This window comes from Aegilops tauschii, chromosome 7, assembly GCF_002575655.3.
Source record: "Aegilops tauschii subsp. strangulata cultivar AL8/78 chromosome 7, Aet v6.0, whole genome shotgun sequence".
In the NCBI taxonomy this organism is placed as follows: Eukaryota; Viridiplantae; Streptophyta; class Magnoliopsida; order Poales; family Poaceae; genus Aegilops; species Aegilops tauschii.
Genome location: NC_053041.3, coordinates 58,595,116 through 58,621,567, shown reverse-complemented (window position 1 = coordinate 58,621,567; position 26,452 = coordinate 58,595,116). Strand labels below are relative to the sequence as shown.

At 44.7% G+C, this 26,452-nt stretch overlaps 2 protein-coding genes across 2 annotated transcripts; both read right to left on the bottom strand.

The window, feature by feature from the left end:
• Positions 1-5,188: 5,188 nt before the first annotated feature.
• Positions 5,189-9,296, bottom strand: LOC109776904 (WRKY transcription factor 72B). Its single transcript, XM_020335567.4, has 5 exons — positions 8,928-9,296; positions 8,392-8,466; positions 7,519-8,097; positions 7,236-7,349; positions 5,189-6,390 (listed from the first exon to the last, which is right to left on the bottom strand). The coding sequence occupies exons 1-5, from the start codon at positions 8,982-8,984 to the stop codon at positions 5,398-5,400; spliced, it is 1,818 nt and encodes a 605-aa protein (XP_020191156.1). The 5' UTR covers positions 8,985-9,296; the 3' UTR covers positions 5,189-5,397.
• A 12,969-nt stretch (positions 9,297-22,265) lies between these two features.
• On the bottom strand, positions 22,266-26,105 carry LOC109776903 (WRKY transcription factor 72B-like). Its single transcript, XM_073503190.1, has 5 exons — positions 25,976-26,105; positions 25,477-25,551; positions 24,606-25,184; positions 24,323-24,436; positions 22,266-23,478 (listed from the first exon to the last, which is right to left on the bottom strand). Exons 1-5 carry the CDS (start codon positions 26,030-26,032, stop codon positions 22,486-22,488), a joined length of 1,818 nt encoding a protein of 605 aa, XP_073359291.1. The 5' UTR covers positions 26,033-26,105; the 3' UTR covers positions 22,266-22,485.
• Between the last annotated feature and the right edge of the window lie 347 nt (positions 26,106-26,452).

The window sequence follows — 26,452 nt, the reverse complement described above, 5'->3', positions numbered from 1 at the left end:
TCTAGGATGTTTTATATGCATTAATATGCTATTTTGTATGATTTTTGGGACTAACCTATTAACCTAGAGCCCAGTGCTAGTTTCTGTTTTCTCCTTGTTTTTGAGTTTTGCAGAAAAGGAATACCAAACAGAGTCCAATTGACGTGCCAATTTTTGATGATTTTTTATGGACCAAAAGAAGACCACGGAGCATCGGAGTTGGGCCGGAAGAGTCCCGGGCTGCCCACGAGGGTGGGGGGCGCGCCCACCCCCTGGGTGCGTGGGCCTGCCTCATGGACAGCTCGGGCACCTCCTTGACGTGAGATCGACGCAAAAAATTCCTATAAACACAGAAACCTCGGAAAATTAACCTAGATCAGGAGTTCTGCCGCCAGAAGCCTCCGTAGCCACCGAAAAACAATCTAGGCCCTCTCTGGCACCCTGCCGGAGGGGGCCATCATCACCGGAGGGCATGGAGGAGGATCCCGGAGGGGCCATCATCACCATGAAGGCCAAGGACCAGAGGGGGGAGGCCATGGAGGAGGAAGCACAATGGAGAGAACCTCTCCTCCTCTCTCTTGGTGGCACCGGAGTGCCATCGAGAGGGGAATCATCGCCGCGGTGATCGTCTTCATCAACATCACCATCATCATCACCATCCTCATCTCTTTTACACGGTCCACTCTCCCGCACCCCGCTGTAATCCCTACTTGAACATGGTGCTTTATGCCACATATTATGATCCAATGATGTGTTGCCATCCTATGATGTTTTGAGTAGATATCTTTTGTCTTTGGGTTGATTGATGATCTAGATTGGTATGAGTTGTATGTTTTACTTTGATGCTATCCTATGGTACCCTCCGTGTCGCGCAAGCGTGAGGGGTTCCCGCCGTAGGGTGTTGCAATACGTTCATGAGTGACTGAAACACAAACCCGAGTAAGGGGGTTGTTGCGTATGGGAATAAAGAGGACTTGATGGTTTAATGCTATGGTTGGGTTTTACCTTAATGATCTTTAGTAGTTGTGGATGCTTGCTAGATTTCCAATCATAAGTGCATATGATCCAAGTAGAGAAAGTATGTTAGCTTATGCCTCTCCCTCATATGAAACTGCAATAGTGATCACCGGTCTTGTCAACGGTTGCCTAGTTCGATTCCGCACACCGATCCAACATTATACCACACTCGCTATTTATAATATTTAGTAATATATTCTAAATTTATGATAACAGCACCTACTTTCATATTTTAGCTCTCTGATATCATACAAAGTTATCCACTTCATACCCACAACGTAGTTTTATTTCTCGTTGCTAGTTGGAAGCAAACGTTCGGTGTACGTAGAGTCGTATCAGTGGCAGAGAATATTGATCTTACCTTTAGCTCCTTGTGGGTTCGACACTCCATACTTATCACTTCCACCTTTGGAAATTGTTACGATGATTCCTTGCACTTGGGGATTATCACAAGCCTAAGGCTCCTGTCGGTTGTCAATTTTACAAAACATGATCATCTCATACAACGACGTATATCACATCACGTCTTAACCATATCACATCACAACATACCCTGCAAAAACAAGTTAGATGTTCTCTACTTTGTTGTTGCAAGTTTTACGTGGCTGCTACGGGAAACTAGCAAGAACCGTTCTTACCTACGCAAAACCACAATGGTGATTATCAAGTTTGTTGTTTTAACCTTCTTCAAGGACCTGCCGTAGTCAAATTTGATTCAACTAAAGTAGGAGAAACGCACACCCGCCAGCCACCTTTATGCAAAAAAAAGTTGCATATCAGTCGGTGGAACCGGTCTCATGTACGTGGACATGTAAGGTTGGTCCGGGCCGCTTCATCCCACAATGCCGCCGAATCAAAATAAGACGTTGGTGGTAAGCAGTATGAACATCACCACCCACAACTTCTTTGTTTTCTACTCGTGCATATCATCTATGCATAGACTTGGCTCGTGATGCCATTTTTGGGGAACGTTGCATGGAAAACAAAAAATTTATACGGACATGCAAGATCTATCCATGGAGATGCATAGCTACGAGAGGGGAGAGCATCTACATACCCTTGTAGATCGCTAAGCGGAAGCGCTTATCACATGGTTGATGTAGTCATACTCTTCGCGATCCGATCATGATCCAACCGATCTAGTGCCGAACGGACGGCACCTCCGAGTTTATCACACGTGTGGCTCGATGACGTCTCCTCCTTCTTGATCCAGGAATCGGGAGAGGAGAAGTAGATGGGATCCCAACCAACACGACGGCGTGGTGGTGATGGTGGTGGTAGAGCACCGGCAGCGCTTCGCTAAGCGTCGCTGGGACGAGGCAGTGGAACTACGGAGTAACGGGAGAGAGAGGGGCGCCAAGGGCTTGGTGTATACTCTTGGGGGGGGGGCTCCCCTTTATAAATAGGTGGAGGGGCGTGGGAAACAGCCCCTCCAAGCCCTAGGGCGCAACTAAGGGGGAGAGGACCTGGACTCGAAGTCCAATCCTATTCCTATTAGGACTCCTTCCTTTTTTGCCTTCCCTAACCACATGGGCTTTTGAGGACTTGGTGCGCCTAGCCCAATAAGGACAGGGCGCCTCCCCACAGCCCATGCTAGCCCTTGGGTCGTGGTGAACCCACTTGTGGACTTCCAGACCCCTCCGGAATTCTTCGGAACCTTCTAGAAGCTTCCCGGTATAATACCGAAAAACTGCACTTTTTTCCGAACCACAAAATATGACTTCCCATATATAAATTTTTACCTCTCAACCATTCCGAGACTCCTCGTGACGTTCGGGATCTCATTTGGGACTCTGAACAATATTTGGTTACCACTCATCAAATATCCCAATACTACTCTAGTGTCAACGAACGTTAAGCGTGCGACCCTACGGGTTCGGGAATTATGTAGTCATGACCGAGACACCTCTCCGGTCAACAACCAATAGCGGGACCTGGATTCACATATTCATTTCTATATATTCCACGAAGATCTTTTATCGGTTGAACCTTTATGACAACATACGTAATTCCCTTTGTCTGTCGGTATGTTATTTGCCCGAGATTCGATTGTCGGTATCTCTATACCTACTTCAATCTCGTTATCGGCAAGTCTCTTTACTCGTTCTGTAATACATCATCTTGCAACTAACTCCTTAGTCACTTTGCTTGCAAGCTTCTTGTGATGTGTCTTACCAAGAGGGCCCGGAGATACCTCTGCGGTTCACGGAGTGACAAATCCCAATCTCGATTCACACCAACTCAACAGACACCTTCGGAGATACCTGTAGAGCATCTTTATGATCACCCAATTACATTGTGGCATTTGATTGCACACAAGGTATTCCTCCGGTATCCGGGAGTTGCATGATCTCATGGTCGAAAGGAACATGTATTTGACATTAAGAAAGCAGTAGCAATAAATTGAACGATCATATGCTATGCTAACAGTTGGGTCTTGTCCATCACATCATTCTCCTAATGATGTCTATGGTTAGGAAACCTTAATAACCATCTTTGATCGACGAGCTAGTCTAGTAGAGGCTCACTAGGGACACGGTATTTGTTTATGTATCCACACATGTATTTAAGTTTCGGGTTAATACATTTCTAGCATGAATAATAAACATTTATCATTATGAGGGAAAATACAATAATAACCATTTTATTATTGCCTGTATGTCATATTTCCATCAATATCATGTTCAATTCAACTCGTCGTCTGTTAACCCATAAAACACAAACACGTTTGCTATTTGTAAGTTGCCTACAAATGATTTAGGCATCAGTCCATTCCATGCATGCAGTACCAAATCACTGATGGGGATGCTATAGCCGTCTGGTTGGCCATGACCCCTTTGGCGGAGGTGATCCTTTGAACGAGCTGGAGACATAGACGATGCGGTTGGTCGTGCCAGCGCCGGTGAAGGTGAGTCCAAAGGTTGACGGTTCGGTGTCTGGGTATGAGGGGATTTGTCGGCACCACAAAGTGGTTAGAGGGGTGGCCATGTTGTGAGGCGATGTGGCAACAACGCCCACCGCAAAGTGGCGGGGTAGCTGTTGGACCGGTGGTAGAGGTGTTGGAATATCCTCTTCATGTGGATTTTAGGAAGATGACCATTTGAAGCCTTTTAGGCAGCCCAATGTTGTGCAAGAGCCCACTACCCATTTGGTTTATGACCTAGCTAGGGTGATTTTGGACTTTGCACATGAGGGAAAGGGGATGTATAGCCTCCCATCCAGCAGCCACCAAGAAGAACGACAAATCTAGGTTGAGCGTCCATTGGAGAGGAAAAAAGAAAACCAAGAGAGTGAAAGGGAGAGAGGGAGATTGAAGGAAAAAAGCTTGCCGATCAAGCAAAGGAATCCATCCCCAAGGTTGTGAAGATTATATTCACCACTTTCTCTCCTTCAAGTTGTGGTTCCACCATTTTTTGGGTGAGATTGTTTCAATCCCTTGTTCTTGCAAACCCTAATCTTGTTTTTCCTATCCAACATATAGAAATCTTGATGTATGATTGTCTCTAGTGTTACCTAGAGAAAAAACTTGTTGTGTCCCACATTTGATAATAGTGGAAGAAGATTTGGGTGACTTCGGCCCCTGGTTTTCACCCAGTTTGTTTTTTAGGGGGTGGGGGGGGGAGTGTGAAAGGGTTCCTCATTAAAATATGGTGTTAATGTGTTGATATTACTATTGCAGTTTGGAGGAGGTTCTCTTGACCCAACCATTGTCTGAGGAGCATGTGGGGTATTGCTAGAGCTATTTTCTCCATCTATGTTGATGCATATGTTTTCTTCTGTACTGAGCAATGATCATTGAATTACTAGATGAAGTTGTCTTGAGCAACGACTAAATGAAAGGAAGGTGGTTACTTTTCGCAAAATGTATGCCCTCACAGTGGTGGTAACTAGTGTAGAGCAGTTGCATGCGGCTGTGGAAAATACACTATGCTAAAGTCGCTGTCATGTGAGAATCTATGGTATAAATTTCCCATTTGATTAGCTTTTGACATTTCACAACATAGCTCAGGTCTGGAAGTTGAATCGAACGGAACCTAAGATTACTTGTTTCCGCTGTATTTCATACCATAATTACGTGCTAATTCAACAGGAAACTGGGTCAATTGTGGCAGAGGGCGGCAAGCAATGTGGGGAGATGGGGGAAATCGGCTAGCCTAGTTACTCTCTTATCTGAGTTTCAGTTTGTCTCATATGATCACTGCACCATTTTTTTCTTGGCAAATGCAAATAGCTTGTCACAAACACAAAATCTTGGTGTGTGTTTAGGCTGTGAATGGTGAATCAATCAACACATTTTCAGCAATTATGCTACAGTCAATATATATCTACACTAAATGATCAAATTAATCCACAAACATAACTCATAACCTTCATCTAACCAATTGATGTGCTCCATGCTCTTTATATGGGAGATGTCAAAGCAGTAGCACTTGTGGAGCTTGACAGTTGCAACGACGGCTCCAACCTCATCCTGCCATTTGGAGAACCGTTCTGTGTGGCTGCCGTTGAAGACAACTGTGCCAGAAGCGCTGGCGAGCACACTGCAGTCGCCGCACTCGACGGCCCGAGCCCGAGGTGGTCCCCCCGCTCGAGCCCCTTCTCGCCTCCTGTTGTCGGCTTGCCGACGTACGATGTGATAGCAGCTGCAAGCGCCGTGTGGAAGCCTGGGTTCGAGGTAATCACCTTGGCGATCGTATCAGTGAGCATGATCGGCGCCGCCGTGCTCGTGCCACCACTTCTCAACTCAGCCGCCCTCTGTCGCACATGCACTGGCTGGTAGAGCGATGCCGCTGAGCCTTGTTGCCTTCCATGGATGCTGCTCAATGCAGCTTTGAATGTGCCCTTGTTGGGGCCGTTGTAGGACGTGCCGGACGAGGATCCGTAGCCCAGGTATGATCCAATGCCTGATGGCCACGTGGCGGCGTCGGGTAGGCTACACTCGTCGAAGCTAGAGAAGGAGAAGCTCGTGGAAGGGTACCTACTAGTGTTGTTGTTGTGGCCGTGAGAGTCGATGAAGCTGGAGGAGAACCTGTTGCTATTGCTAAGGGAGAAGGCGTGTTGCGAGGTGGCCTGCGAGGTGAGGTCGAGGGTGATGGTGGAGTATGACGGGGTGGCACTGATTGATGCGTCGCCGGCTACCGGGAGGAAGAACGGTTGGCCGGTCAGCTGGTTGGACGGGTTGACAGTGGTTGCCGTTGGGAGGCCGAACCTGAGGTCGTGGAGGCTGGAGGCGGTGGAGGGGAAGCCAAGTGAGGTGGAGGAGCCTGACATGAGCATGGACGCAGCGGCAGAAGTGGTGGATGCCATGGCGGTGGCGGAGGCGGAAAGGTGGTGGTTGTGCGCACCCTCGTAGGTGGTGATCAGGATCGACATGTCCTCCTTACATCTCTGCACCTGGGGAAAAACATAAATGCATGGTCACTTGGTCATGATGGTGACAGTAAATAGCAAAAAAATTACTAATATTATGGCAAGCGTCGGCTAAAAATACCATAATTGCGAGACCTAACAAAAGGCTATCAGTTTTGCGCTAATTTGTCGCAAATTACTAACAGGAAGGATGTTGTGTTGAGTGTGTGTTCATGTCATTGAAGAAATATGAGCGCAACTACGCAAGTGTTAAAGCATCTATGATTAGTTAAGAATTTTACTTGCAAACTTGATTAGTTCAAGTGCAAATCCCTGCCACTGCTATTACCAAAGAGAAGATTGTTTTTTCTTATACCGAGCGCACAAATGTGCACTCATTTGTACATGAAGTCCTTGTGCAGCTGCTTAGAAAATCCATGCCAAAAGTTATTAAAAATCATGTAAATAATTGAGTACACACGCACACACAATTTACATCTATCTTGTCATGAAATTTCAGTTATAAATTGAACTCGCAACCTGAGGAAAAAAAAAAGACAAATCATGCCACGAACACTAAGCAGTTCAAATAGGGATGTGAATGTGCATGTTAACCTACCACATTATTTGAATCTGTTATATTTATTTCTGAAGCTGGCCACTTATATTTGAAATTTTGTGGTACGTGAGAGGTATGCTACGGGTATGAACTTGGTTGCTTTAATTTTGTTTGAGAATTTTTAGCATGGATATATTTTTGACGTTAGGTACACTGATCGCCCGAGGGCTTCAGACGCACAGTACACTGATCCATGTAGTATACTGGTAGTACCAATTACCAAACATCAGTTAAGAATTTTACTTTGTGCTAATGATCATGCAAACCATACCTGCTTCCTGACGGGGCACCCTGTTGCGACCGTGCAGCGGTAGTAGGCGCGCGGACATGGGTTCCCTTTGGATATCTTTTGCCCGTACTTTCTCCACTGGCATCCATCATTCATCTGAGGCCAACAAACCACACAGATCATTTATGTTCTCTTGAAACAGTCTTTCACTCCATTTCATATACAAGGCAAACACAAATAATCTTTATAATGAATTTCCATCTCACCCATTTAACATTTCATTGTTTAGTCACTTGTGTATGTATATATGTATATATGTACGTACCGTTGGCGTGTCACACCTAGCCCTCACAGACACCCTGGCCTTCTTGGGCAGTGGCTGCTGGGCCACTTCGTCCTCCGTCTCCACGCCACTGCCGGTGCTCCTCGGGTTCTTCACCATTTTGCTCGCTGCGGCTGACGTTGTCGTCGTCTCCACGGCCTCCTCCTCGGAGCTGCCTCCAGGGCTCAACGTCAGCACATCCCGACCCACCTTCGTCTCACTTTGACCGGCTGCACCAACAGCTTTGCAGCCTGGTGATAGTTCAAGAGACATGTCTCTGCCTTCTGGATTATTAATGCCTCTCTTGATCTTTTCTCCCATGCTCTGCCTGCTCGTGCCGGCACTCGTTCCGAGGCGCAAAGAGATGAACCCGGGCTCCTTGACGTCGTTGGAAAGCGATGTGTGCGCCGGTGAGCCCACAACGAGGTTCTTGCCTCGCCCTTGCTGGTGGAGAACATCGAACTGCTTCTGAAGGGATCGATGGTTCTCCACCATCCGTGACAGCATCGTCTTCAGCCTCTCGTTCTCTTTTCTCACTTCGCCCATCTCTGCCCTTGTGGACGCGATCTTGTCTTCTTGGGCCTGAATTGATGAAAGCATCACAACAGCGAGACCCGTTATTAGTTATACACTCATTGGTGAAGCAAATCACATATGATAATGCCCAGTTGGCCACTTGGCTTGGTGTGTAGGTACTATTTGACTACTGAGACTAACTAGTTTTGTACTACATCGGAAGATGAACACAATTGTATTGAAATATATACAGCTAATAGATGCAGGTTCTTTTTTCTTGAATTTGTGGGGAATTTCAGGGTAATTAAGAAATTTAAAGGTTACTTATTAGTAGTTTTAGTTTGAAGAATAATTATGTACCTCTTTTTTTGTGCTTGACTGGTTTTGCAAGAACTTGAAAAAATTGCCTTCCGAGGCTCGATGATCATCTCTCATCTGCAACACCAACATGAAAGTCGATATTAATTAGTATAAGATGAGCAAACAGTTAATAACAGCATGAATTTATTGGATGACAAGCTATGGAAAAATCCATTTCTTGGCTTATCCACATGTTTAATTTGACTGTTCTACGAGCACCAGGATCTGCGTGGTCCCTAAAGATGAGCACCTGATTGATTTTGACATGAGAAAGAGAAGTCCCCGACTTCCATCCATTGATCAAGAACCAGAACCCAGAGAAGAGAGAAACTCAGCCTAGTCCTATCTTCCATACATGCATGGATCAAGATTCAAGAACCACAGGCCGGACAAGAGAGAAACTCAACCAAGTCTTTAGTCCTAAGTCCTAATCACTAGTCTTATCCATACTTGTTCAAGAAAAGAATCAAACTCTTTGAAGCATGCAGAAATATGCAAAGCACAAAATCAAGAGAAGTAATTAAACAGTTCTAAACCTGATCTTTCAGCCGCTCTTCATGGCCGTGAAGCTGCCTCTGGTCTCCCTTGATCATCTCGATCTCCTTTCACAGAAGACAAGCTATCTCTGTCTCCTTGGGAGCAAGGCAAACGTCCCTCCTCTTTCTAGTTTCTCTAGCCTTCCAGCCCTTTCTTCTCTAGCCCAGCACCAGCCTTGCCATGGCCATGGCCTTGTATATATAGGCAGCTAGCTAGAAGCTTAGACCATGGCCTCGACCTTCTCTTCTCTTCCACCCCTCTCTTGTCTGGACTGGATTTATTTGGCATAAACAAACGCCGTACGCCGGTGCTTACCTACGCTGATCAGGCAGTCAGCGTCAGAAATGTCAAACACAGCCGCACTCTTTGGTGAAGACTCGCAGAGAGCCAGAAAAATACATATATCGGCGGAGACTGAGATTTACGTGTGTCGAATAGGCTTCAACGTGCGCCACATGCTGCTGCTGTCTGGCCCCCTCTGGCGTTGATGAAGCTTCCCGCGAGTCCTCGTCCTCGGCGTCGGCGTCGCCTGGGCCCACTATTATAGAGCGGGAGACTCTTTCGTCAAGCAAGGAATCACTTTCAGACCAAATTTCAGTCCTGTAGGGCCGTTCGTTAGAGGAAGTTCAGTCATAATCGCTCATACTCATACAATATATATGTCTTTGATCCATGTAATGAGATTTGGTGAGGGGGAGGGAAGGACAGGGAGGCCCATGTGTCTTCTACATAAGTCAGAATTTCCTGCCAGAAAAAGTCCACTTAATTCGACGGTGTACTTGTTATTAGTAATTATGTGATTATGTCAGAGGAAAATGAATTAGACTAAGAATGGTCAGAAAAAGAATTTATTCCCCAAAAATCTATTTTTAACGGAAATCACTTTTTTTAATTAAACTAATGATGTCTCGCTAGCTAGCCAGATCTATCATCAAAAACTGGGATAGAACTGCAAAGCTTGACCATGACTAGACGATAAGCACGTAGATAAATCTCCCCAGATCCAAGGTTCCCCTCTTCCACAGGCATGCACGTTCAGTAGTGGACTACTTGCATGGAATTCTTTGGGAAATCAACATATAAACACAGTAAACAAATGCAAGACCATTGACCTTAATCATGGCTAATCTCACGGGGATTAAGAAAAGGTACAGTGCTGTGATTCAAAGTTAGTTGTGCCATTTGCCTAGAGTACCGTGTGAGTATAGTTCTGGCTGCCTTTTCTGGTGAACCCACTGGTGCTCTGTGCTCTTACAGTTATCATGGATTTGGTGTTACCATTCTTTTTAGATCCCAATGCGTTGAAACCTTCATTTTTCTATTGCTTACAGTTCATGGTTCTCGTCGTCCATTTGCAACAGAGTTGATCTCTACACTAAAATTATCAATAACTGCATCCAGCATTTACCCGGCTAGAGAAAACATTATTTCTGCTAATCCAAGCTTGGTTAATTTGCCTAATTTTCCTTTTGGAAGCTGAACTGCCGTTCAAGCTTGGTATTTGAATTTGTGCACACGGGCTGGACTTTACACACTGTGTTAGGTGGCTCAGGGATTGAAATTTGCAGCAATTCAAGAGGTAGGTATAACCTTGATTTTTTAAATCAAGGTATGCATGCTTGTCAAGTTTCCTTCCTCTTCTATTTATCCGGAAGAAAAACCAAAGGACTTGTATTTTTCTAGGTAACAAGTGCATTACTAATTCAATACAATACATTCGTTAGTTGGATCTTTGTGTTTACAACCACTATATTTCAAACTTATAGGCAGTTGATTATACTTCCTCCGTTCCTAAATGTTTGTCTTTTTAGAGATTTCAAATGGACTACCACATACGGATATATATAGATATATTTTAGAGTGTAGATTCACTCATTTTGCTCCGTATGTAATCAGTTATTGAAATATCTAGAAAGACAAATATTTTGGAACGGAGGGAGTATGTCTTAGTCTCTGATATTTTTTTATTGGCACATGTGCATATATACTTGTTTGACTACGTATGAGTTGCAAGCTGTTACAATGTGACATACAAAATTGGCACTACGGTAGTATGCATTCATGCCTACGTATGGATCAGAATTTGGATGTCAACCCTTCTTTTGCTTCTTGAGGAACATCGACTCATAATATCTGAGCTCTTTTAGCGTACCCTGGTACTCCCAAAGCATACACCGGAGTACCACATGAATCCGGCCGTTCGTTTGAGAGGGCAATCCCGTCTTTTCCCAAAGGCTTTTTCGGACTTTTCTCTTGCCAGAGCACACAACCCGATTAGGATTTATATTTTTCTTAAATCCCGTTTGCCCGGCGGCGCCCTCCCCTGCCATCGCCGGCAGCATCGGCCACCGCGCTCTCCCCCCATCGAAGGATTGTAGGCCCTGCCCTCGCTGTATCCCCTGCGATTCTTTGCAGGTGTCGCCGCCGTCCCCGTCCATCGCGTTCGATCGAGCGATCGTAGGTCCTGCAGTCGTCGTGCATGTAGTCTACAGTGTCTTCGGTCGCCGCATAAAGTGTTTGTAGCTGGTTAGAGAGGATCCTGCATATCTGAGATAAGAAATTCTGCCTCACCCGACAGTCTTACTGGTTACAGTCAGCTTTGTTAAGCATCATCTCTCGCATGTAATGCAGGACCGTAATAGCTCATACATACAGGAAGGTGCATGTTTGGTCGTGACATACCTCCTCCTGGATTGTGCTTCTTTAAGCGATATCATGCACTGGGGTGATTTAATTTTACAGGAAACACTGAATTTCTTACCTAGCCATGATCATCAAATAGTAACTTTACACATTTGTGGATTTTTCCCATTTTACATATGTTTGTACGATCTATTAAAGGGTTTCCTATTAATCTCTGTAGCTTACATAATTCCGGACTGTTAAGAAACCAATGCAAAATTAAGAGATTTGCTTAATGTGAACTAAAACCAGCTGAATTATCTATGTTACATTTTCTTTTTGCAGATGAAAAGTGCTCTAGCTACAAAAACCACAGAGGTTGAGGTTTCATTATCTGCAATCCAAAATAAGTTTAGTCATTTGAACAAAATCTTCAGCAAGGATACTCCTTCCGCTGAGCAACCGTTGGAGCCATGGTTCGAGGTCCTTTAAGGTGCCACACCACGAGGGCATGGTGATCCCCGACCAGCTCCGCTGTTGATGATGATAACATTCTTCTTGTACATGGTGTAGTTAGATTATTTTTTCTTTGATGTTGGTATTGAGCTTGTCGGACCACAATTAATGTGACGTGTAGTGAAAAAGAAAACCAGAAGCGTAGCAAAAAGGGAAGTCGGAGATATCATGCAGTTGTATCTTGTGAACATCTGGAAATAGCAGTGCCAAAATTCTTCAATTTTCCTCACTACTCTGATTCATTTGGCACCATGATTCTTGGAGTCACAGTTTCCATTTTGGTAAAGCATATCCATTGTGTGATGAGTTGGGGCTTTGTTAGTAGTTCATTTGTTTTTCGATTTGTGATGTATTATGTAAATCCAGTCCAGAGATTTGGTCAGATGAATTCAGTGTGCTGAATATGTCCATCGACGACATAATATGATGATGTTTTGTTTAGAATGGCGACTGAATTGGCATGGCATTGCTGCTAGTCTTCGCTCGGTTCATCTTTTTTGCTAACTTGTCCCAATTTGCAATGCTGAAGTTGCATATAGATCATCAGTGCAAATGATGCGATGAATCTGCTTTACTAGTAGAGTTTCATGTGAAGAATTCGAGATCTGCTCCCTCCGTCCGAAAAAACTTGTCCCTCAAATGGATGTATCTAGCATCAAGTTGGTGCTAGACACATCTACGGACAAGCTTGGGACAAGCTTTTTCGGACGGAGGGAGTATCTTAGTTCTGTTAAGATCAAGGTAGTTTCTTCAAAAAAAAATATCTTATAAATTGATACACATAGTAGTAGTAAATACAGTTGAACGGCCATCATTACATCTGAACAAGTCTCTTTATTACATGAGTGTTGTCATCACAATTAAAATAGGATGCTCTTCTCATTCACTGTTTGATTGTTTTTTGCACTGAATAAGAACACCAGTCCAAACGTCGATCATAAACATACAGGACTCCCTGACATCATGTCTCCAAATTCTTCAGTTTCTATCTAATGACAAAAAGAAATTTTACAGCTAAAGTAAAGATTACATAAAAATCTTATTGCCCATACATAAAGTACAGATTACATAACACTTGTCTTTCCCAAATAGATGACCATTATTCAAAAAAAAATGTCTAACTTCGATTTGCTCTGCATCCATGCATTTAAAAGCTCTAGCAGGATGAAGGCTCCATCCGTGTTTACCGGCCTGGTCAAATCAACATTTCAGTTGTATCAGATAAACGGCACCAGGATTTAAAATATGAAGATTTTTCATTTCCATACATAGTATAGCTGCTAACTTTATGTTTCTCTGAATCACCATGATATTAAATGGACCATCAATCAAAGCAACCGACAAAACATGACGGGAAATACACAAGAGTCTCAGTTGATAGCTACTGATGTTTTGCTTAGCACATTGCTCATGGTTTGTCTCAGTTACTTCACTTTCAGCTTTATACATAATATATCAAAAAGACAAACCAAGAAGAGAACTGTGATATAGTTTCATGCAAGGAATAACAAGACTGAAGCAGAGACTGCTAGCGGTGGTACCTAGAATGAAGACGTGGTAGAAATAAGTATTTTTAGATAATATAATTATAATCTCATGGCTACCATCATGTCAATCTTCCTATGCTGTTCTTGTGTGCGCTTATTTTTCCTTCTCTTCATCCCCTGAATCATATTAAGCATTATAATCAGATCCTCAGTCTAGTAAACTGAAGGTCCGTGGTCCAATTATGCGAGGGGGCATTCTTGTTCAGTTTGAATTTGACCTCTTTCTTTTGATGTTTTCTCCACCCCAAGTTTCTCCTGTAATCAACTCCGATCTGACGAGTCACGGGGAACAAATAATCACAGTGGACATAGGTACAGGGGCTGGGGCTGGCTCCTCGAAGCCACGGTGGCACAATAGTTGCCGCTCATGGACCTCTCGTCATGGCATAGCCGCTCAACCTCGCCCACGGGCGGCTCGCCTGCACATACCGAGAGGATTAGAGGACACAGAATGACAAATTACCTCGAAGCCACGGTGGCACAATAGTTGGCTAATTTTTTTTAAATAATACATTTTTTATTAATTTTCATAAATATTACACTGGGTAATTTTTTTTCAAAAATAATACACCGTCGGCCTGCTGCAGGCCGATTGGACTCCAGTCGGCCTACAGCTGGCCGACTGGCCCCTGTCGGCCCACTGTGGGCTGATTGGGTCAGAGCTAATTGGCTCGCTGTGGGCTAATTGTTTTTGCAAAAAAAGTAGGCATAAAAAATATATGTTTTAAAAAATGTTAATTATGTAATTAAAAAATGTTAAACGTGTATAAAAAATGTTCCTGATGTATACAAAAAATGTACAATATATATGCAAAAGAGTTGACTAAAAATATGTTTTAAAAAGTGTTAATCATGTATTTAAAAATTGTTAAATGTGTGTATAAAAAATATTCCTTATCTATACAAAAAATATAGAATGTGTATGAAAAAAAGTTGACACCAAAAAACGGCCGATAGCTTGTTAATATGCAGCAAGTGCGACTTTGCAACCTGCATCTTTATCTTTGAATGCACATGGTCTCAAATGGATGTTAGCAACAATGTGTACACGATGGAGCCCAATGGTTTTGATGACAACCATACTGCAAAACAATCGGTTAATCTCTGGCATGGTGACATGAGTAGTGGTGGTCATCGATAATATCAGGAAGGGTGCATATATAGAATGGCGATTTTGTAGGAGCTAGCTAACCTATATCTAGCTTGGATGATCTTGGTAAAATATAGTATTGTTTAGGTCACAAAGAGTTTGGAAAGTAGAACCCATAGGGTGGTTGCAGTTGGGTCCTCCATGGAGAACAGATTGAGCACACGAGCAGATTGACATGACACAAAGAACGTGCTGTTGATAGTTAATTAATTCACTAAGTGCCAGCAATGATGAGAGGGAAGCTTCAAGTTGACGCCCAAGCTACGTCATGCTTATGTGACATGAACCAATTTTTTATGCTAGCATCGGAGATTAGCTGTGCCCTTGTTGGCTTCCTAACATGCAAGTGTCCTAGACTCGTGGTAGGATAAGTACAGATCAGAAAGCAGCACTTCTTCAGAGAAAAATTAAGGCAGAGATGATGGAATTTCTATGCTGATAATTAACCTCGCTGCAGAAAAAAAAAGTGTACCGAGCATCCAATATATACGAAGTTTCTTATAAGATAAATTACAATACCGATTCCTCTGTCGACATCATGTGGCGGCGTCTGGGGCCGAGATTTTCAATAATAACGTCAACAAGTGGAGCCTGGTAACAGTACAATCCACATGGGGACAAGGGAAGGGCTACTCATTGTCACTGGTAGGAAAGAATTAAGTAGGCAGACAATTGGGAAATTTGGGGTAAAAATCATCCAGTTTCAAACCTGTTCCTTGGCTGAAGGAGTCTCTTACCCATGCCTGGTTTTTGTATTCTTCCGTCAACTTACATGGCGTACACAGTATTGGGAGTCCTCAACTAGTAGCATGCATGTGCCAACTATTGATTGGGTTTTATTTTTCCCATTAAAATGTGCACCAGTGGCATCCGACGGTCAAGATTGCTGCTAGTATCTGAACTTTAGAATTGTCGGTATTAGAATTATGTAGGTTCATTGTAGGTGGTCCAGAGGAGGAGAAGACGTGTTTATTTCTCATGAACTGTTCGATCGCAAGTGACGTTGATTGTATGGTCAGTCACCCATTTACATTATTCTCTAATGAGTCTGAGGTTTCGGTTGTTTATTAGCTCAACATTCTCAAGTACAGTTCATGACAGATCATCAATAATAATGACAATTTGTTTCTTCAGAAGATAATATTGGCGATCGTCGAAGCCAAAATACGATGTATCCCACATTCCTAATTGACTGGATTTCTCAAGAGCAGAATATATCTTCAAACAGTTCAGTAGGCCTTTCTATATTTAACCATACCATTCTCCAGGTGCGCGCATCCTCATGGAGAACCATGTAATTATGTGTGAAATACTTGATATGAATGATGAACAAAGCATCCCCCCTAAAAACTTTGAATTCTCTCCAGGCATCGGACTTGTAGGTGGTTTTGTCAGTGGTGCATCTCCCCTCCTGACACTACCTTCAGCTTTGCGGCAACAAGCTCTTCACCTTTTCCATGGAAATTAAATCTTCTTCTGGTAATTAAGGTCACGCAGACCCTGTTCCAACTCCACGTAATTTTGCTGTCACAATTATGTCCAAATGGGTTGGCTGCAATGGCGATGGTTCGGTTTGTTTCGGATTAATTGTTTCTTCGTAGAGCCATGTGAGAGTTGGTATATATGACTTGGTAGTCCACAGAGATTAATGTAGATGATGCTCTGGCTGGAAGCAGTCGGAGACTATATATCCAAATGTCCTATTAATTTCACTATATGTCTACACCACATGTGTCTTGAGTAGACTAGATCTGGTGGCAAGTTTCCTAGGGGGTGGGGGCGCCCAAACCCATCTAGGGTTTCCCCTGGCCGCCGCCTCCTCCTCTAGATCCATCTAGAGGGGCCGGCCCCCTCTCCCCTTCCCCCTATATATAGTGAGGGGGTGGGAGGGCAGCCGTACCCCTAGCCTGGCGCAGCCCTCTCCTCCTCCAACTCCTCCTGCTCCTCCGTAGTGCTTAGCGAAGCTCTGCCGGAGAACCACAAGCTCCATTGCCATCATGCCGTCGTGCTGCTGGAGTTCTCCCTCAACTTCTCCTCTCCCCTTGCTGGATCAAGAAGGAGGAGACGTCCCCGGGCTGTACGTGTGTTGGACGCGGAGGCGCCGTCCGTTCGGCGCTAGATTGGATCTTCTGCGATTTGAATCGCCGCGAGTACGACTCCATCAACCGCGTTCTTGTAACGCTTCCGCTTAGCGATCTTCAAGGGTATGAAGATGCACTCCCTCTCTCTCATTGCTAGCATCTCCTAGATTGATCTTGGTGACACGTAGGAAAATTTTGAATTATTGCTACGTTCCCCAACAGATACGTCTCCAACGTATCTATAATTTATGAAGTATTCATGCTATTATATTATATGCTATTTTGTATGATTTTTGGGACTAACCTATTAACCTAGAGCCCAGTGCCAGTTTCTGTTTTCTCCTTGTTTTTGAGTTTTGCAGAAAATGAATACCAAACGGAGTCCAATTGACGTGCCAATTTTTGATGATTTTTTATAGACCAAAAGAAGACCACGGAGCATCGGAGTTGGGCCAGAAGAGTCCCGGGCTGCCCACGAGGGTGCGGGACGCGCCCACCCCCCTGGGTGTGTGGGCCTGCCTCGTGGACAGCTCGGGCACCTCCTTGACGTGAGACCGACGCCAAAAATTCCTATAAATACAGAAACCTCGGAAAATTAACCTAGATCAGAAGTTCTGCCGCCAGAAGCCTCCGTAGCCACCGAAAACCAATCTAGGCCCTCTCTGGCACCCTGCCGGAGGGGGCCATCATCACCGGAGGGCATGGAGGAGGATCCCGGAGGGGCCATTATCACCATGAAGGCCAAGGACCAGAGGGGGGAGGCCATGGAGGAGGATGCACAATGGAGAGAACCTCTCCTCCTCTCTCTTGGTGGCACCGGAGTGCCATCGAGAGGGGAATCATCGCCGCGGTGATTCTTCATCAACATCACCATCATCATCACCATCCTCATCTCTTTTACGCGGTCCACTCTCCCGCACCCCGCTGTAATCCCTACTTGAACATGGTGCTTTATGTCACATATTATGATCCAATGATGTGTTGCCATCCTATGATGTTTTGAGTAGATATCTTTTGTCTTTGGGTTGATTGATGATCTAGATTGGTATGAGTTGTATGTTTTACTTTGATGCTGTCCTATGATGCCCTCCGTGTCGCGCAAGCGTGAGGGGTTTCTGTTGTAGGGTGTTGCAATACGTTCATGATTCGCTTATAGTGGGTTGGTGAGTGACTGAAACACAAACCCGAGTAAGGGGGTTGTTGCGTATGGGAATAAAGAGGACTTGATGCTTTAATGCTATGGTTGGGTTTTACCTTAATGATCTTTAGTAGTTGTGGATGCTTGCTAGAGTTCCAATCATAAGTGCATATGATCCAAGTAGAGAAAGTATGTTAGCTTATGCCTCTCCCTCATATGAAACTGCAATAGTGATCACCGGTCTTGTCAACGGTTGCCTAGGACAATTCCGCACACCGATCCACCATTATACCACACTCGCTATTTATAATATTTAGTAATATATTCTAACTTTATGATAATAGCACCTACTTTCATATTTTAGCTCTCCGATATCAGACAAAGTTATCCACTTCATACCCACAACGTAGTTTTATTTCTCGTTGCTAGTTGGAAGCAAACGTTCGGTGTACGTAGAGTCGTATCAGTGGCAGATAGGGCTTGAGAGAATATTGATCTTACCTTTAGCTCCTTGTGGGTTCGACACTCCATACTTATCACTTCCACCTTTGGAAATTGCTACGATGATTCCTTGCACTTGGGGATTATCACAAGCCTAAGGCTCCTGTCGGTTGTCAATTTTAGAAAACATGATCATCTCATACAACGACGTATATCACATCACGTCTTAATCATATCACATCACAACATACCCTACAAAAACAAGTTAGATGTTCTCTACTTTGTTGTTGCAAGTTTTACGTGGCTGCTACGGGAAAGTAGCAAGAACCGTTCTTACCTACGCAAAACCACAATGGTGATTATCAAGTTTGCTGTTTTAACTTTCTTCAAGGACCTACCGTAGTCAAATTTGATTAAACTAAAGTAGGAGAAACAGACACCCGCCAGCCACCTTTACGCAAAAAAAGTTGCATATCAGTCGGTGGAACCGGTCTCATGTACGTGGACATGTAAGGTTGGTCCGGGCCGCTTCATCCCACAATGCCGCCGAATCAAAATAAGACGTTGGTGGTAAGCAGTATGAACATCACCACCCACAACTTCTTTGTTTTCTACTCGTGCATATCATCTATGCATAGACTTGGCTCGTGATGTCATTGTTGGGGAACGTTGCATGGAAAACAAAAAAATTATACGGACATGCAAGATCTATCCATGGAGATGCATAGCTACGAGAGGGGAGAGCATCTACATACCCTTGTACATCGCTAAGCGGAAGCGTTTATCACATGGTTGACGTAGTCATACTCTTCGCGATCCGATCATGATCTAACCGATCTAGTGCCGAACGAACGGCACCTCCGAGTTTATCACACGTGCGGCTCGATGACGTCTCCTCCTTCTTGATCCAGGAATCGGGAGAGGAGAAGTAGATGGGATCCCAACCAACACGACGGCGTGGTGGTGATGGTGGTGGTGGAGCACCGACAGCGCTTCGCTAAGCGTCGCTGGGACGAGCCAGTGGAACTACGGAGTAACGGGAGATAGAGGGGCGCCAAGGGCTTGGTGTATACTCTTGGGGCGCCCCTCCCCTTTATATATAGGAGGAGGGGTGTGGGAAACAGCCCCTCCAAGCCCTAGGGCGCAACTAAGGGGGAGAGGACCTGGACTCGAAGTCCAATCCTATTCCTATTAGGACTCCTTCCTTTTTTGCCTTCCCTAGCCACATGGGCTTTTGAGGACTTGGTGCGCCTAGCCCAATAAGGACAGGGCGCCTCCCCATAGCCCATGCTAGCCCTTGGGTCGTGGTGAACCCACTTGTGGACTTTCAGACCCATCCGGAATTCTTCGGAACCTTCTAGAAGCTTCCCGGTATAATACCGAAAAACTGCACTTTTTTCCAGACCCCAAAATATGACTTCCCATATATAAACTTTTACCTCTCAACCATTCCGAGACTCCTCGTGACGTTCGGGATCTCATCTGGGACTCTGAACAATATTTGGTTACCACTCATCAAATATCCCAATACTACTCTAGCGTCAACGAACGTTAAGCGTGCGACCCTACGGGTTCGGGAGTTATGTAGTCATGACCAAGACACCTCTCCGGTCAACAACCAATAGCGGGACCTGGATGCCCATACTGATTTCTATATATTCCACGAAGATCTTTTATCGGTTGAACCTTTATGACAACATACGTAATTCCCTTTGTCTATTGGTATGTTATTTGCCCGAGATTCAATTGTCGGTATCTCTATACCTACTTCAATCTCGTTATCGGCAAGTCTCTTTACTCGTTCTGTAATACATCATCTTGCAACTAACTCCTTAGTCACTTTGCTTGCAAGCTTCTTGTGATGTGTCTTACCGAGAGGGCCCAGAGATACCTCTGCGGTTCACGGAGTGACAAATCCCAATCTCGATTCACACCAACTCAACAGACACCTTCGGAGATACCTGTAGAGCATCTTTATGATCACCCAATTACATTGTGGCATTTGATTGCACACAAGGTATTCCTCCGGTATCCGGAAGTTGCATGATCTCATGGTCGAAAGGAACATGTCTTTGACATTAAGAAAGCAGTAGCAATAAATTGAACGATCATATGCTATGCTAACAGTTGGGTCTTGTCCATCACATCATTCTCCTAATGATGTCTATGGTTAGGAAACCTTAATAACCATCTTTGATCGACGAGCTAGTCTAGTAGAGGCTCACTAGGGACACGGTATTTGTTTATGTATCCACACATGTATTTAAGTTTCGGGTTAATACATTTCTAGCATGAATAATAAACGTTTATCATTATGAGGGAAAATACAATAATAACCATTTTATTATTGCCTGTATGTCATATTTCCATCAATATCATGTTCAATTCAACTCGTCGTCTGTTAACCCATAAAACACAAACACGTTTGCTATTTGTAAGTTGCCTACAAATGATTTAGGCATCAGTCCATTCCATGCATGCAGTACCAAATCACTGATGGGGATGCTATAGCCGTCTGGTTGGCCATGACCCCTTTGGCGGAGGTGATCCTTTGAACGAGCTGGAGACATAGACGATGCGGTTGGTCGTGCCAGCGCCGGTGAAGGTGAGTCCAAAGGTTGACGGTTCGGTGTCTGGGTAAGAGGGGATTTGTCTGCGCCACAAAGTGGTTAGAGGGGTGGCCATGTTGTGAGGCGATGTGGCAACAACGCCCACCGCAATGTGGCGGGGTAGCTGTTGGACCAGTGGTAGAGGTGTTGGAATATCCTCTTCATGTCGATTGTAGGAAGATGACCATTTGAAGCCTTTTGGGCAGCCCAATGTTGTGCAAGAGCCCACTACCCATTTGGTTTATGACCTAGCTAGGGTGATTTTGGACTTTGCACATGAGGGAAAGGGGATGTATAGCCTCCCATCTAGCAGCCACCAAGAAGAACGACAAATCTAGGTTTAGCGTCCATTGGAGAGGAAAAAAGAAAACCAAGAGAGTGAAAGGGAGAGAGGGAGATTGAAGGAAAAAAGCTTGCCGATCAAGCAAAGGAATCCATCCCCAAGGTTGTGAAGATTATATTCACCACTTTCTCTCCTTCAAGTTGTGGTTCCACCATTTTTTGGGTGAGATTGTTTCAATCCCTTATTCTTGCAAACCCTAATCTTGTTTTTCCTATCCAACATATAGAAATCTTGATGTATGATTGTCTATAGTGTTACCTAGAGAAAAAACTTGTTGTGTGCCACATTTGATAATAGTGGAAGAAGATTTGGGTGACTTCGGCCCCTGGTTTTGTGAAAGGGTTCCACATTAAAATATGGTGTTAATGTGTTGATATTACTATTGCAGTTTGGAGGAGGTTCTCTTGACCCAACCATTGTCTGAGGAGCATGTGGGGTATTGCTAGAGCTATTTTCTCCATCTATGTTGATGCATATGTTTTCTTCTGTACTGAGCAATGATCATTGAATTACTAGATGAAGTTGTCTTGAGCAACAACTAAATGAAAGGAAGGTGGTTACTTTTCGCAAAATGTATGCCCTCACAGTGGTGGTAACTAGTGTAGAGCAGTTGCATGCGGCTGTGGAAAATACACTATGCTAAAGTCGTTGTCATGTGAGAATCTATGGTATAAATTTCCCATTTGATTAGCTTTTGACATTTCACAACATAGCTCAGGTCTGGAAGTTGAATCGAACGGAACCTAAGATTACTTGTTTCCACTGTATTTCATGCCATAATTATGTGCTAATTCAACAGGAAACTGGGTCAATTGTGGCAGAGGGCGGCAAGCAATGTGGGGAGATGGGGGAAATCGGCTAGCCTAGTTACTCTCTTATCTGAGTTTTAGTTTGTCTCATATGATCATTGCACCATTTTTTTCTTGGGAAATGCAAATAGCTTGTCACAAACACAAAATCTTGGTGTGTGTTTAGGCTGTGAATGGTGAATCAACCAACACATTTTCAGCAATTATGCTACAGTCAATATATATCTACACTAAATGATCAAATTAATCCACTAACATAACTCATAACCTTCATCTAACCAATTGATGTGCTCCATGCTCTTTATATGGGAGATGTCGAAGCAGTAGCACTTGTGGAGCTTGACAGTTGCAACGACGGCTCCAACCTCATCCTGCCATTTGGAGAACCGTTCTGGGTGGCTGCCGTTGAAGACAACTGTGCCAGAAGCGCTGGCGAGCACACTGCAGTCGCCGCACTCGACGGCCCGAGCCCGAGGTGGTCCCCCCGCTCGAGCCCCTTCTCGCCTCCTGTTGTCGGATTGCCGACGTACGATGTGATAGCAGCTGCAAGCGCCGTGTGGAAGCCTGGGTTCGAGGTAATCACCTTGGCGATCGTATCAGTGAGCATGATCGGCGCCGCCGTGCTCGTGCCACCACCGCTCAACTCAGCCGCCCTCTGTAGCACATGCACTGGCTGGTAGAGCGATGCCGTCGAGCCTTGTTGCCTTCCATGGATGCTGCTCAGTGCAGCTTTGAATGTGCCCTTGTTGGGGCCGTTGTAGGACGTGCCGGACGAGGATCCGTAGCCCAGGTATGATCCAATGCCTGATGGCCACGTGGCGGCGTCGGGTAGGCTACACTCGTCGAAGCTAGAGAAGGAGAAGCTCGTGGAAGGGTACCTACTAGTGTTGTTGTTGTGGCCGTGAGAGTCGATGAAGCTGGAGGAGAACCTGTTGCTATTGCTAAGGGAGAAGGCGTGTTGCGAGGTGGCCTGCGAGGTGAGGTCGAGGGTGATGGTGGAGTATGACGGGGTGGCACTGATTGATGCGTCGCCGGCTACCGGTAGGAAGAACGGTTGGCCGGTCAGCTGGTTGGACGGGTTGACGATGGTTGCCGTTGGGAGGCCGAACCTGAGGTCGTGGAGGCTGGAGGCGGTGGAGGGGAAGCCAAGTGAGGTGGAGGAGCCTGACATGAGCATGGACACAGCGGCAGAAGTGGTGGATGCCATGGCGGTGGCGGAGGCGGAGAGGTGGTGGTTGTGCGCACCCTCGTAGGTGGTGATCAGGATCGACATGTCCTCCTTACATCTCTGCACCTGGGGAAAAACATAAATGCATGGTCACTTGGTCATGATGGTGACAGTAAATAGCAAAAAAATTACTAATATGATGGCAAGCGTCGGCTAAAAATACCATAATTGCGAGACCTAACAAAAGGCTATCAGTTTTGTGCTAATTCGTCGCAAATTACTAACAGGAAGGATGTTGTGTTGAGTGTGTGTTCATGTCATTGAAGAAATATGAGCGCAACTACGCAACTGTTAAAGCATCTACGATTAGTTAAGAATTTTACTTGCAAACTTTATTAGTTCAAGTGCAAATCCCTGCCACTGCTATTACCAAAGAGAAGATTGTTTTTTCTTATACCGAGCGCACAAATGTGCACTCATTTGTACATGGTCCTTGTGCAGCTGCTTAGAAAATCCATGCCAAAAGTTATTAAAAATCATGTAAATAATTGAGTACACACGCACACACAATTTACATCTATCTTGTCATGAAATTTCAGTTATAAATTGAACTCGCAACCTGAGGAAAAAAAAAAAGACAAATCATGCCACGAACACTAAGCAGTTCAAATAGGGATGTGAATGTGCATGTTAACCTACCACATTATTTGAATCTGTTATATTTATTTCTGAAGCTGACCACTTATATTTGAAATTTTGTGGTATGTGAGAGGTATGCTACGGGTATGAACTTGGTTGCTTTAATTTTGTTTGAGAACTTTTAGCATGGATATATTTTTGACGTTAGGTACACTGATCGCCCGAGGGCTTCAGACGCACAGTACACTGATCCATGTAGTATACTGGTAGTACCAATTACCAAACATCAGTTAAGAATTTTACTTTGTGCTAATGATCATGCAAACCATACCTGCTTCCTGACGGGGCACCCTGTTGCGATCGTACAGCGGTAGTAGGCGCGCGGACATGGGTTCCCTTTGGATATCTTTTGCCCGTACTTCCTCCACTGGCATCCATCATTCATCTGAGGCCAACAAACCACACAAATCATTTATGTTCTCTTGAAACAGGCTTTCACTCCGTTTCATATATAAGGCAAACACAAATAATCTTTATAATGAATTTCCATCTCACCCATTTAACATTTCATTGTTTAGTCACTTGTGTATGTATATATGTATATATGTACGTACCGTTGGCGTGTCACACCTAGCCCTCACAGACACCCTGGCCTTCTTGGGCAGTGGCTGCTGGGCCACTTCGTCCTCCGTCTCCACGCCACTGCCGGTGCTCCTCGGGTTCTTCACCATTTTGCTCGCTGCGGCTGACGTTGTCGTCGTCTCCACGGCCTCCTCCTCGGAGCTGCCTCCAGGGCTCAACATCAGCACATCCCGACGCACCTTCGTCTCACTTTGACCGGCTGCACCAACAGCTTTGCAGCCTGGTGATAGTTCAAGAGACATGTCTCTGCCTTCTGGATTATTAGTGCCTCTCTTGATCTTTTCTCCCATGTTCTGCCTGCTCGTGCCGGCACTCATTCCGAGGCGCAAAGAGACGAACCCAGGCTCCTTGACATTGTTGGAAGGCGATGTGTGCGCCGCTGAGCCCACAGCGAGGTTCTTGCCTCGCCCTTGCTGGTGGAGAGCATCCAACTGCTTCTGAAGGGATCGATGGTCCTCCACCATTCTTGACAGCATCATCTTCAGCCTCTCGTTCTCTTTTCTGACTTCACCCATCTCTGCCCTTGTGGACGCGATCTTGTCTTCTTGATCCTGAATCGATGAAAGCATCACAACAGCAAGACCCGTTATTAGCTATATACTCATTGGTGAAGCAAAGCACATATGATAATGCCCAGTTGGCCATTTGGATTGGTGTGTAGGTACTATTTGACTACTGGAGACTAACTAGTTTGTACTACATAGGAAGATGAACAAAATTGTAGTGAAATAAATACAGCTAATAGATGTAGGTTCTTTTTCTTGAATTTTTGGGAATTTCAGGGCAATTAGGAAATTTAAAGACTACCTATTAGTAGTTTTAGTTTAAAAGATAATTATGTACCTCTTTTTTTGTGCTTGACTGGTTTTGCAAGAACTTGAAAAAATTGTGATCCGAGGCTCGATGATCATCTCTTATCTGCAACACAAACATGAAAGTCATATTAATTAGTATAAGATGAGCAAACAATTAATAACAGCATGAATTTATTGGATGACAAGATGTGGAAAATTCCATTTCTTGGCTCATCCACATGTTTAATTTGACTATTATTCTACGTGCACCAGGATCTGTGGTCCCTAAAGATGATTATCTGATTGATTTTGACATCGATCAGAAGGAGAAGTCCCTGATCCCATTCCATTCACGGATCAAGATACTCATCCAACCCGCAGGCCAGACAAGAGAGGAACTCAACCAAGTCTTCAGTCCTAATAACTAGGCGTACCATATACTCATCCAACCAAATGAACACTCGTTCAAGAAAAAGAATCAAACTCTTTGAAGCATATATATATATGCAAAGCACAAAATCAAGAGAAGTAATTAAACAGCTCTAAACCTGATCTTTCAGCCGCTCTTCATGGCCGCCAAGCTGACTCTGGTCTCCCTTGATCATCTCGATCTCCTTTCTGGCAACGTCCCTCTCCTCCTCTTTCTAGTTTCTCTAGCCTTCCAGCACTTCCTTCTCTAGCCAGCACCAGACCTTGCCATGGCCTTGTATATATAGGCAGGCAGCTAGAAGCCTAGACCATGGCCTCGACCTTCTCTTCTCTTCCACCCCCCTCCTGTTTGGACTGGATGTATTTTGGCATAAACAAACGCCGTACGCTGATCAGGCAGTCAGCGTCAGAGATGTCAAACATAGCCGCACTCTTTGGTGAAGACTCGCAGAGAGCCAGAAAAATCCATATATCGGCGGAGGAGACTGAGATTTACGTGTGTCAAATAGGCTTCAACGTGCGCCACATGCTGCTGCTGTCTGCTGGCCCCGGTTATAACTAAGATGCGCGTCCAGACTGTTGCGTACGTCGTCGAG

Bases quoted from the DNA above. Each gene is read 5' to 3' on its own strand.
- LOC109776904 (XM_020335567.4), bottom strand. From the start codon at position 8,984: ATGATCAAGGGAGACCAGAGGCAGCTTCACGGCCATGAAGAGCGGCTG. The intron at 8,467-8,927 runs GTTTAGAACTGT...TTGGTGTTGCAG, and splicing joins AAGAGCGGCTGAAAGATCAG to ATGAGAGATGATCATCGAGC. The intron at 6,391-7,235 runs GTATGGTTTGCA...GTTTTTCCCCAG, and splicing joins GGTGCCCCGTCAGGAAGCAG to GTGCAGAGATGTAAGGAGGA.
- LOC109776903 (XM_073503190.1), bottom strand. From the start codon at position 26,032: ATGATCAAGGGAGACCAGAGTCAGCTTGGCGGCCATGAAGAGCGGCTG. The intron at 25,552-25,975 runs GTTTAGAGCTGT...TTTGTGTTGCAG, and splicing joins AAGAGCGGCTGAAAGATCAG to ATAAGAGATGATCATCGAGC. The intron at 24,437-24,605 runs GTACGTACATAT...TGTTGGCCTCAG, and splicing joins CTAGGTGTGACACGCCAACG to ATGAATGATGGATGCCAGTG.